The sequence below is a fragment of the Gastrolobium bilobum genome, unplaced genomic scaffold, assembly GCF_033153095.1.
Source record: "Gastrolobium bilobum isolate Gb01-03AN ecotype WA unplaced genomic scaffold, APGP_CSIRO_Gbil_v1 utg5255, whole genome shotgun sequence".
Classification (NCBI taxonomy): Eukaryota; Viridiplantae; Streptophyta; class Magnoliopsida; order Fabales; family Fabaceae; genus Gastrolobium; species Gastrolobium bilobum.
In genome coordinates this window covers 399794-413018 of record NW_026898528.1, presented here as the reverse complement: position 1 = coordinate 413018, position 13225 = coordinate 399794, and the positions used below count along the sequence as shown (strand labels likewise).

General features: G+C 33.0%; 2 protein-coding genes across 2 annotated transcripts; both read left to right on the top strand.

Moving 5' to 3' along the window:
* The first annotated feature begins 991 nt into the window (after positions 1-991).
* Positions 992-6742, top strand: LOC133317092 (putative eukaryotic initiation factor 4A-2). The gene is made up of 9 exons (XM_061518909.1): positions 992-1104; positions 1794-1870; positions 2048-2154; positions 2374-2807; positions 3419-3479; positions 3709-4142; positions 5236-5296; positions 5550-5983; positions 6581-6742. The coding sequence occupies exons 2-9, from the start codon at positions 1803-1805 to the stop codon at positions 6656-6658; spliced, it is 1677 nt and encodes a 558-aa protein (XP_061374893.1). The 5' UTR covers positions 992-1104; positions 1794-1802; the 3' UTR covers positions 6659-6742.
* A 1961-nt stretch (positions 6743-8703) lies between these two features.
* Positions 8704-9491, top strand: LOC133317153 (uncharacterized). Its single transcript, XM_061518987.1, has one exon. The coding sequence runs from the start codon at positions 8847-8849 to the stop codon at positions 9183-9185; it is 339 nt and encodes a 112-aa protein (XP_061374971.1). The 5' UTR covers positions 8704-8846; the 3' UTR covers positions 9186-9491.
* Positions 9492-13225: the final 3734 nt, after the last annotated feature.

The following is a 13225-nucleotide window of genomic DNA, read 5'->3' as shown; positions in this document are numbered from 1 at the left end:
ATTCTAGCAAATGAACCGTGAACGATCGATGAATTGCTTCAACATAGGGAAACCTTCCTTGGTTGGCCAGGTATCCCAATGTTTTTTCAAATGCAGTTCTTGTTACGAGAGTCCAGGGAAGCGCATGGTACAAAGAAATCATGCTATGCGATAATTCACTACGATATTTCAATTCAAAATCTTAACCAATTGGGTTTATGTACATTTTTATTTATGCGATTCTCACTTAAGCTATTATAACTTTTTCACTCACGCTTTAGTTTCCAACTTCAACCCAATATTCGCTCTTATAGGACTTATTTCCTTGAATTTCCAATTTACGCAGGCTAGAATATAGGCCTTGCTCAACTGTTTGGTCTGAATATGCACCAATCTACAGATATATAAGCACCGCTCATGTACCCATTGTTTTCTATATCCAAGAGATCATAAGGGCTCACATGGCTTTGTCCAATTCAACAATATCGGCAAGGTGATGATGGGCTGAGTTAACACTGAAGCATGTAAAAACCCAACGATTAGGAAGCTGGGTGCTCAAGATCGTTGAGCTGGACTATCTGTGAGTAATGCGGACCAAAATTAAGTTATAAACAATCTTATGATATGTTTTAAGTATATTAAAAAATATATATATTGGTGAAGCCGTATAATGTCAAAGTCAAACTCTACTCATATAATTAATTTCACGTAAATAATAATGTTATTAATTTAAAAAAGTTACATAATTTTATATTTTTAAATCAACAATCACAATAACTGAGGGAAGGGAACAGATTTCCGCGGACATGACATGATGAATTGATGACATGGCCTTGTCACTTTGTCCTGGACACGACGTCGTAACCTTGTGGGGTTAGGCTGCCATAAGACGAAAACATCAGGGGTAAAACCGAGAAAGAAGTTGAAAACGACAGCATCAAATTCAAATTCGAAACCATTCCAATACTCTCTCGTTCACCGGCGTTCTCATCTGTTCTGCCTCTGCTACGTCGTCGTCTCTTTCGAGTTGCAGAAAACCTAACTGCACAATCCCTACTCTCAAACGAGTCAAATATACTCTTGTTCATTATTTGATCATTCGAACGTCTGCCCTCTCCCTCATAGGTTTGAACTTGTTGCTTTGCTGCTATATCCCTCGGATATGTAAACTGAATCTATTCTAACTATTTGGGTTGTTCCACTTTTCTCTTTGATTCTCTGCCTCATTGTTTTTCTTATAACTGTTTGTTTAGTAATTTTCGTCAGATTGTTCATTTTTCTTATAGTTGAAAAATTAGTGTGATTGGGTTATGAACTATAGTTTGCAAATTAGAATTTATGTTGTTAGGTTCTGGATATACCGTATTGCTATACCGTAGGGTATGCGCTCAGAGATAGTGTATATCAACTGTATTCTAGGCTTATAGCTGAGGTCCCAATCACTGCGCACAAGCAATAGGCTTATAGCCAAGAGGTGGGTGTGTGCACAGCGTGGGCAGAAGTAATAAATGAGTTCTCCGTGTTTACCTGGGGTCCTTAGGCTCTTATTTATAGGATTACCTTCCTAGGCTTGGGCCTTTTGAGATTTCCCAATTGTAGTAGGATTCAACTCCCCTCCTGTTGGGATGTGATCCTTATCTTGTACTCTTTTGGCTGTTTGGAGTTGTTGAGATGTTGATGACTCTGTATCTCACCAGATATTCTGATAGGTAGTTGGGATATGATATTCATATCCATAACATATGTAATATTAATATCTCAAGTTTGATCTTTAGGATGTGAAATGAATTGATATATTTTTTTTTTCTTTGTAGTTTGCTATCATGGCTGAGTTGGCACCAGAAGGATCACAATTGGATGCTCGTCAACATGATGCTGAGATGAATGAGTTGTAAGTTTCCCTTTTCTTTAGCTGGATACTTAGTAGAGATGCATTGCATTGAGATATGTTTTTAGTTTCTTCGTATTAGTGATCCCCCCTTATTATTTCATACATAATGCATATCTGTGATGCTTCGATGCCTATAGTTATATGCTAATTCTTGGTTTGATACGTCAATGGGGCCAGACATGGAACTGATGGGCAAGAGAATTTTACTTCTTATGACGAAGTTTATGCAAGCTTTGATGCTATGGGATTGAAGGAGAAACTTCTGAGGGGCATTAATGCACCTGGTATGTACATTAATGCATGAACGTATCACAATTCTAAATCCTATTTCAGAACTTTGGTTTATATTATTTATGTTTGCATAGAATCTGAGATTAACTTACACTCAAATTATATGCTTCTGAGCATCTTGAATACTTTCTGCTCTTTCTTATTTTTTTGTATTATTATTATTTGTCATTTGATAACCGAGCGTTTCTAATGATTGTATTACTTCTGAAAAGGTTTTGAGAAGCCCTCTGTAATTCAGCAAAGGGTGATTGATCCTTTCTGCAAGGGAATTGATGTAATTCAGCAAGCACAATCTGGAAAGGGGAAAACTGCTACCTTTTGCTCTGGAATTTTGCAGCAGCTTGATTACAGCTTGGTTGAATGTCAGGCACTGGTTCTTTCTCCCACTCGTGAACTTGCTCAACAAATTGAGAAGGACGTGCGAGTACTTGGTGACTATCCTGGTGTCAAGGTTCATAATTGTGTGGGTGGGACCAGTGTTCATGAAGATCAACGCAACCTCTCAAGCGAGGTTCATATAGTTGTCGGTACCCCTGATCGTGTAATTGACATGCTGCGTGGACAATCTTGGCGCCGTGATTATATTAGGATGTTTGTATTAGATGAGGCATATGAGATGATGCTCTCTCGAGGTTTCAAGGATCGGGTCATCTCATTTTCCTAGGCTGCTTTTTTGAATTTGCTTCATTCTGTTGATTTGTTTTTGTGGAATAAGATTTGGCTTAAAAGTACTTTTCCGTGTTTTTATTTGAATTTTCTCCGCAATTACAGATAATGAGCTATAATAGCTGCTATTAATCTTGTTTCTATTTGTCAAATATTACATTTAGTTTCCAAGTCTGTTTAATGTTGTTCACCTTTACAACAATAAATTAGCCTGTTAAAGATGTAAATGCATATTTGACTAGTTGAAGCTGAAAGAATAGGATTATAGGAGAAACTGATACCCCTTTGTTTCCCTTTTCTTTTGTATACCTGTCTTTTATATCCATGAAATTTGGAAGAATTACACATGGGACTATTATTTGGTACAATAATTTTTAACAAAATTCCCTTTTACTAAATGTTAGTTTTTTATGTTCTTATGGGCAGGAAGGTTTTAATACTTACTTATTACCTTCTTCTTTTTTGGTTAGTGGTCTGCATATTGGTAGTTTGTGCACGTCTAACACGAAATTAAGTTATCACGACTTTATTTGCTTTTTGGTTCTAAAGTGTATCCTTCTGAATTTTGCCTATCTATTTACCCCCTTCCAGATCTATGATATTTTTCAGCTGCTGCCATCTAAGATACAGGTTGGGGTTTTTTATGCATACGGTATGTACCTTAATGCGTGAATGTGCTATAATTCTAAATCCTATTTGAGAACTTCAGTTTATATTATTTATATTTTCTTTGAATCTGAGATTAATTTACGGTCAAATTATATGCCTCTGACCATCTTGAATACTTGCTGGTCTTTCTTTTTGGTTTTTATATTATTATTATCATAATTGTTTGTCATTGATAACTGAGCATTTCTAGTGATTGTGTTACTTCTGAAAAGGTTTTGAGAAGCCCTCTGCAATTCAGCAAAGTGCGATGGTTCCTTTCTGCAAGGGAATTGATGTAATTCAGCAAGCACAATCTGAATCTGGAAAAACTGCTACGATTTGCTCTGGAATTTTGCAGCAGCTTGATTACAGCTTAGTTGAATGTCAGGCACTGGTTCTTGCTCCCACCCGTGAACTTGCACAACAACTTGAGAAGGACATGCGAGCACTTGGTGACTATCTTGGTGTCAAGGTTCATGCTTGTGTTGGTGGGACCAGTGTTCATGAAGATAAACGCATCCTCTCAGGCGGGGTCCATGTAGTTGTTGGTACCCCTGGTCGTGTAATAGACATGCTGCGTAGAAAATCTTGGTGCCGTGATTATATTAGGATGCTTGTACTAGATGAGGCATATGAGCTGATGCTCTCTCGAGGTTTCAAGGATCAGGTCCTCTCATTTTCCTATGCTGCTTTCTTTAATTTTCTTCATTCTGTTGATCTTTTGTTGTGAAATGAATAAGATTTTGGCATAGAAATACCTGTGAGTGTTTTTATTTGAATTTTCACCACATTGATAGATAATGAGCCATAGTGGTTGCCTTTAACTTTGTTACTATTTCTCAAATTGTAAATGCATATTTGACAAGTAGAAGCTGAAAGAATAGGATTATAGGAGAAACAGAAACCTTCAGTCTCTTGGCTTCCCTTTTCTTTTATATATTCATTTGTCATCTCTATGAAATTTGGAAGAATTGCGCATGGGACTATTATTTGGGATAATAATTTTTAATAAAATTCGCTTTCACTAAGTGTTTAGTTTTTTATCTTCTTATGGGCATGAAGCTTAAATACTTGTTGGGTTTTTCCTCCTTAATGCTACACAAGGCCCAATGTTGGTGAGTGGGGCTCAAGAAACTCAAGAAACTTGGGGCTCAAAAAATCCTAATCCCCACTTTTGATATTCTAGAATCTTCCCTCCTCTCTTATATATGCTTGTGTTTTGTGAGAGGTTAGGGTTAGACATTATGGAGAGCACTTCTAGGGAGAAGTTTGAGTATTAGACTTCCTTAGGGAAGTTTGAGAGAATACTACCATTGTAGGTGAGATTTGAGTGTACCACCATTATTGTTGAAGTTTGATATCTTGTACCCATTACTTTCATAGTGGAAGTTTGGTTCTAGACTAGTGTTTCGTAGGTTTTTACTTCTTCACATTGGAGAAGGTTTTCCCAAGTCAAAAGATTGTTGTGTTTCTCTCTCCATCTGCGTTTTTCGTTTTTCCGCTGTGTACAGTCCGACCTTTGATTGTGCCAAGCTCGACGTTTGATCTGTGAGACGCTTCCGTGCCGACCTTGAGGGAACCGAGTTCCCAACAATACTTACTGTTTGTCATTTTGAAATTTTATTTTATTTTTGGTTAGTGTTCTGCAATGGTAGTATGTGCATGTTTAACAGGAAATAAAAATACCAATAACTTTATCTTCCTTTTGGTTCTGAAGTGTATCCTTCTGAATTTTGCCCATATTTTTTACCCCCTTCCAGATCAATGATATTTTTCAGCTGCTGCCATCTAAGATGCATGTTGGGGGTTTTTATTCGTACGGTATGTACATTAATGCATGAATGTACTATAAGCCTAAATCCTATTTTCGAACGTTAGTTTATATTGTTTATATTTGCATCGAATCTGAGATTAATTCACAGTCAAATTATATCCCTCTGAGCATCTCGAATACTTGCTGCACTTTCTTTCTTAATATCATTGTCATTATTATTATTATTTGTCATTGATAACTGAGCGTTTCAATTACTAAAAAAAACAGAGCGTTTCTAATGATTGTGTTACTTCTGTAAAGGTTGTGAGAAGCCCTCTGCAATTCAGAAAAGGGGGATTATTCCTTTCTGCAAGGGAATTGATGTAATTCAACAAGCACTATCTGGAACTGAAAAAACTGCTATGTTTTGCTCCGGAATTTTGCGGCAGCTTGATTACAGCTTAGTTGAATGTCAGGCACTGGTTCTTGCTCCCACTCGTAAACTTGCACGACAAATTGAGAAGGTCATGCAAGCACTTGGTGACTATCTTGGTGTCAAGGTTCATGCTTGTGTGGGCGGGACCAGTGTTCGTGAACAACAACACATCCTCTCGAATGGGGTCCATGTAGTTGTTGGTACCCCTCGTCGTGTATTTGACATGCTGCGTGGACAATCTTTGCGCCCGAATTATATTACAATGTTTGTATTGGATGAGGCATGTGAGACGATGCTCTCTCGAGGTTTGAAGGATCAGGTCCTCTCATTTTCCTATGCTTCTTTCTTTATTTGTTGTTGTGGAATAAGATTTTGGCTTCAAAATATTTTTCAGTGTTATCATTTAAATTTTCATCACTTTTACAGATAATGAGCTATAGTGGTTGCCATTAACCTTGTTTCTATTTGTCAAATATTACATTTCGGTGTTCAAGTCTGTTTAATGTCTTTCACCTTTACAACAATATGTTAGCCTGTTAAAGATGTAAATGCATATTTGACTAGTTGAAGCTGAAAGAATAGGATTATAGGAGAAACAGCAACCCCTTTTTCAGGCTCTTTGCTTCCCTTTTCTTTTGTATATTTGTCTTTTATCTCTATGAAATTTGGAAGAATTGAACATATCACTATTACTTGGGACAATAAATTTTAATAAATTCGCTTTCATGTAGTATTAGGTTTTTATGTGCTAATGGGCGGTAAGCTTTAATTTTTTATTTTTTTGGTTTGTGGTCTGCATTGGTAGTTTGTGCATGTTTAACAGGAAATTAAAATACCAATTCCTTTATCTGCCTTTTGGTTGTTCTAAAGTGTATCCTTCTGAATTTTTCCTATATTTTTTTTTACCCCCTTCCAGATCTGTGATATTTTTCAGCTGCTGCCATCAAACATTCAGCTTGGGGTTTTAAAGCTGCCTGTTGTAGAAAGCTATTAGCTTTTAGCTTTGGATCTGAAGCTGTTCTTCTATATGCTTTGTTGTAATATATGTGTTAGGATGGTTATGTAAATTTTAAAAATTTTAACGTTTTATTGGAAATATACTTGACTTATCCTCATTGTTACCCCGTTAAAATGACCTATTTGTATGATGTTTGCCCTTCATCTGAATATCACAGCTGTTTTTAAGTTACAATCTAATTAAAATCCATCTTTCGGACCTAGATATGAGGACAAATTTCTGAAGTGAATTGTAGGTGCATCTATCTTTTATTTAATTTAAAGATTATAATAATTTTGATTTATTAATATTTAATAAAAAAATATTTTAACTTGTTTATTTAAAAAAAAAAATTATTATAGAGAAGTTTTCCCTCAAACGCAATGAGGTTCCGTTTCTGACTAGAGATTAGATTGCTTGACATGTATTTTGTGAAGTATCAGTGTGTGCGAGTGCGATTACGGCAATTCCTCTTGATTGGCTTGGTCAACTATCAACTTATACGACGTGTGGTGACTTGTCCTAGGGGTTACAATTTACAGTCACGTTGGCAGCTAGAAGTTGAACGTTTCCGTGGTTTTTAGAGTACAGCCAGGACAGGAGCTATTAAGAACATAAAGAATATTCTGATGGGAATTGTCAACCAAAAATAAAATGAAATTACACATGTTTCACCCTTCTTTGGTATATGCACATTGCCCTGGTCTCAATTGGTAAAAATTGGAGTTCAATCCCTCATTTGAGACTAAAAGTTTAGTCCCTTAAATTACAATTTACTTGCTAAATTGATTCTAATTAAAGAATTGTTTTTCATTTACTAACAAACTTGATTTTCATCGTTTTTAATGCCGATATGCGATATATAGTAAATATATTATTTAAAAAGGATGCAGAATTTTTTGATACCGATGTCAAACTTTACAAAATTTGACATTAAATCATAACTATTGATTTTCTCCAATCTAATGGTTATGATTATTAGGAATTATTAATTAATTAATAAGTGTGATTCAATAAATTATAACCATCAAATTGAAAGAAATCAACGGTTAATATTTGGTGCCAAACTATTTAATTTGACATCGGTGTCAAATGATCATGTCCCTTTATAATATAAGTGAGGATATATTTTTAAGTAATATTGAAAAAATTTAGAGAAAGAAAAAGAAAATATAAAAAATTGAAACATAATAAAATTTGTAACAAAAAATAATGTACGTGCATTTGAGAAGCATACATTTCTGATTGTTATCCTCTAAATGATTTCAGATCCAGCCACCCAACATGTTAAATTAGAATTTATTCTCTATTAAAGAATGACATGCTTAAATCTAAATGATTAAAAACATCACAAAGAATCTAAAAAACTGTGGTTATGACTTATGGTTGTTTCCTATGAATCCACATTTGATCATCTCGCTTAAATGACCAAGTAATTTCAATATATATGTTTATGAGGTTAATTATATGTTCTTAAAATATCTTCTCAATAATACTCTTACTATATAAACAAATTAAATAAAAATTATATTAAATACTTTAATAATAAAAAATGTTCAATACTTTTAAGGAGTTAATATTTCTTATTTCCAAAAAAGGAGTTAATATTTCTCTTATTGTATGAGATAAATTTTAAATTTTATCTTATATATACACATAAAAATATGTAAAAAAAAATAATATAAATCTCACATGTTTAATTACCAAGTTGAAATTATGATTCCTGAAAATTGGGTCAAAAAAGATTTTTATCTTTCTTGTTGTCGTGGGTGAAAAAGTTATCAGAATTCGTGCTAGATAAATTGTCTTTTCGAGGAATCGTTTGTTAGGGTCAAAAAGCAAAATCCTTAACCAACAAAAAGAAGAAGAAGCAAAATCCTTAGAATTTTAAAAGCTTAGACATTAGGCAATATTGATTCCCCATTAAACACGCAATGTCGCAATCTAGAGAATAAAAATATCAGTTGTCCCCAAAAGTCAGTAACAGTGGATTGGATTTAATATCATAAAACCTAAAATAAAATTCAAAGTAAAACAAAGCCACCGCAGACCGGAACTCCTATGGTCTTTGTTGGACCCCACATAACCACTGTCCCTCAAATTTTGATAATCTCACTAATAGAAGAATAAAGTTTAAGCCTTGAAGAGAAACAAACCCTTCAATCTTCTTTCTGCCTAATTTTCCATGGAGGACCTTCACAGATCAAGGTCTTATGCAAATGGGCAAATGATGCAGATGCAGAGTTACTATGGAGCACCTAGGTCTTATGATTTCAGGAGCCAGAGTGTTTCTTATGAACAAACTCAAATGGGTCCTAAGGACTTAAAGTTGAAGAAAGGGAAAAGCTTTTCTGCTGGGTCTTCTTTCTCCAAGTCTTGGAGCTTAGCTGATCCTGAGGTTCAGAGGAAGAAGAGGGTTGCCAGCTATAAAATGTATTCTGTGGAAGGTAAGGTCAAAGGATCCTTCAGAAAGAGCTTTAGGTGGCTTAAGAACAAGTACTCGCAGGTTGTTTATGGCTGGTAGTCATTTAATTGGTACTTGTATTTAAGGCTCTCTTTATAAATCTGAGTTGTGTTCTGTTCATGATAAGAATTGTAGATTAATCATTTATGGGTTATGATTAGTTTACTTGAGTTCTTCAAATCTTTTGTTTATATGTTAGATGGATGACCCGTTCCTTTACTTATTGGGTCCTGAAAGATCTTCCTTGAGTGATCAAATTTTATATTTATTTTGCTGTTCATGATTTTAATTTTATCATGGGTTTGATGGAATAAATCGTGTTTGTTGTGGTGATGTTTCCATTCATTGAGACTTCTGTAATATGTACTTTCACAATCCTCTCTTTATTGCTAATATGCTGTTACTGTTATTTGGGCTGTTATTTGGGTACAAACAAACAATCCCCTATTTTTGAACAGAATCAGTTTTGCAACAAATAGCTTCTTCACTGGTGAAATCTTAGGTGTTTTTTAGTTCCCCCTTTCTTTTGACATAATTCAAGGGAATTCTGCTTGCATATATGTTTCTCGGCAACTTTATAGTTACTATTATTTTAAGTTTACCACCCTTATTGTTTGATTAGTCATCGTGGAATCAATTTCAAATAAAAAAAAAAATAGTTGATAAGATTAAATTAATAATAAATATAACCGTGTATCTTTCCTCTAAATGTTTTAAGTTCATATCCATGTGTTACAAGCAATTGTGTCTTTTGCTGAGTCATGTGGATAGGCCGTATTAATCCAATATTTCCATTGGTTTTTGCTTAATTCATCCAAATTATTTAAGATTTGAGAGGAAGATGTCATCTTAATGTTGAAGACTTGAAGCTGCCAACGACCTTCTTAGGTGTAGATTTTTATGATTCATTTTGTCTTAAATAAAAATTGGATGACCATGGACGCCTGCTATAAGATATCATTGTATAGATCTCGAAAAGTTTTTTGTGAAATAAAATAAAAAATCATCTGATTTGAATATCCGAATCAAAAATTGTGACCTTCGAAAGTGATTGGTGATTAATACATTAATTGTGACTGGTGATTGGTACATTAATTAAATAGCTCTTCTCCTTCGTTTTTTGTTGTTGTGATTAGTACATTAATTTTGATCGGGTAACGAGATTGTACCATATAGCACACCTAGTTCGCTATCCGTGGTAGCGAACTTAGTCCAGTCAATTTTTTCTGTGAAAGTATATCACGTGTCATGAAATTATTGGCTATCAAGTTTGCTACCAGTCGTAGGAAACTTGAATATGTGGCATCAGCTTTTTCTGCAAAAGTGTGTCAGGTGTCACGAAATTATTGGCTACCAAGTTTACTATCAATCATAGCAAATTTCAATAAGTGTGAGTCTAGTAAAAAATACTATTTACATAACAATTGGATAAAAAATTTGCCATAAATGTTGTCAGTCTGATCACTGTTCCCGTATTTGACTACTATATTGTTTTTCTACTATATTGTTTTTGGGTGATAATCATTTTTTTATCAAAAGCTTTCTTTAAAGTGAAAAATATAAACTATTATTTTATCTAAAATCAACTAATGTGAACATGCGAAGTGAGTTATTAAATATTTTAACTTATTTCAATCGGTGTACTTTCATGTATTAACAATTAGACAGGTATTTTGGTTGGGTTTTTAAATTTATGTAAAATTAAAAAATATTTATAAGAAAATATTTTAAATTATAAAATATATTTTAGAATAAGTATTTAAAAATAAAAAATGATCAATTAAATTAAGAATGACATATTTAATTCTTGGAATAATAGGTTCTCATGTTGCGGGAATTTGAATTTTTTCTGTAAATCAGTGTTATCAAACTCGACCCGACCTGATCGGGTGGATCCGAAACTGGAGAACCTGTCATTGGATCGGTTTGAGTCAAGTATCAGACTGGTTATGTAACAGACCCGGTCAAACCCGGCCAAAACCTGCTAGAATTGGTGACCGGGTCAGGTCTTGAAAATCGGCGAGTCATGTATTTTCATAAAAAATAAAAAATAAAATCAAAAACCAAAGTTGTTTTATCTTGTCTGAAAAATGTAGATCTCATTTTAAAAACTTTTGTAATTTTATTTGCTAGTAATATATTCTTCTATAGTGACTTCAAATTTCAGCTTTTAAGACTAAAACAATATGCGGAACAATAGAATAAGAGAATATGACATATGTCATTTCAATATCATATGAATTTGAAAAATATGAGTTTTCAATATTTAGCCTTTTGGATGTCATTGAGAGATATACTTGTGGGATTCTGAGTTGTAATCTAAATTGATATAGTAATAGCGTGCATTTTCATTTATTTGTGTTTATTTGGTGTAATTTATTGATTAATTATGAACTTGTAAAAATGTGATTGAGTAATTTTTGAATTTATTTAACGAATCTTGTTTAATTCATTCTATATATGGAGAATATAATTAAATGAATCTTGTTTAACTCATTTTAAATATGAAGAATATAATTAAATTTATATGTTCACACACACACACACACATATATATATATATATATATATATATATATATATCCGAGTCGACTGGTCCGACCAATAATCCAGTAACCCAGTATCCCGACCGGGTCGGGTTTAATAACATTGCTCGGGAGAGTACATAATTATAATATCAAAATTATCTACTCTCCGAAATACGTAGTTTGCACTAGAATTCTAAATTCTTGCAACATGGGAAAAAAGAAATTCTTAATTCTTTTGAAAAATAGAATAACAAATTACTAGTTTTTTTTTATAAACTTTGATAATAAAAAAAACCTTTTGTGATATAACTTTTTTTGAATTTTTTTTAACTTTTGAAAAAAGTACTGAAACTATTTTTTTAGGTTTTCCCCTTAAAAAAATAATTATTAGAAGATTTTGAATTAAAGAAGTATTTTTTTTAAACAAAAAATAAACAAGTGGGTTGTAAGCTACTCTAAAATTTTACTCTAATTTAATATATGGGAGCAGATTATATATTTATTAGTTTAGATATAAATTCAATCTTCTCTAAAATTTGAAAACACACAATAAAAAATAAAGAAAAAAATTTTAAAAAAATTGAGAAAATGAAGGAACAATCTGAACATTATCTTTGATGAACAAAAATATTCAAAAAATGTGTTTTTCAACTGCAAAACCGCATCTCATATAGAAGAGAATAATATTAAAAAATTAAATATGAATGAATGTGTTTGTGTTAGCATGTCTCATTAGAGAGAAAAAAAAATGAAAAAATATTTCAGTCTTAATAATAGTGGATGTGGGTCTCACTGTTGCTGCCTTAGCAGCTTCCAATTCCCATTATCTTGTCTCACGGCAAATCTAGATAAACATGAATTTGACCTCTTTTTTCAGGTACATGAATTAGACATGTTTTGCAGCCAATGCCACGATTCTGATTCCACTCTGTCCTTAATCTTTATACAGTTTTTTTAAGGAAAACTGGTCAATTTTTGGTATGGTTATTGGGATTAATATTTTTTATTTTGTAGGAAATAAAATTATCTCTTACATATATATAAAAATATATATAATTTATGTGGAATCATTTAAAGAGAAGAAAAAAAAATATTAATCCCGTATATTTTTATGTATATGTAAGAAATAAAATTATCTCTTACCGTAAAAAAAATATTAATCTCATTCATGTTGCATTGTTTATTTCTCATTCCAGCATCAGTTAAAACAAAAAGCAAGCGTTGAAATGAAACAGCAAATAAGTGGAAGGAATAACTACCAAAAAAAATCAGTGGAAGGAATAACTAAAGTGGTTTGGACCACAACTCGCCAAGCAACAAGACACAACGGCGCTTTTAATTTATATGAAGTTTCTTGTACCTAATTGATGTAGTGGCCAGACACCTATGCCACTAGCCCCTCTGAGTTCGTTAATAATAAATGTCCAATTGATATGCTATTTTTGAATGTAAAGGAATAATTATAGCACAGTTGGAAGACCCAAATGATTGAAAGGATAGTTTATACTTATAAATTTTTTCATTATAAACATAACTCATATGTTAAAAGAAATGTTTTAGAAGCACTGGTAT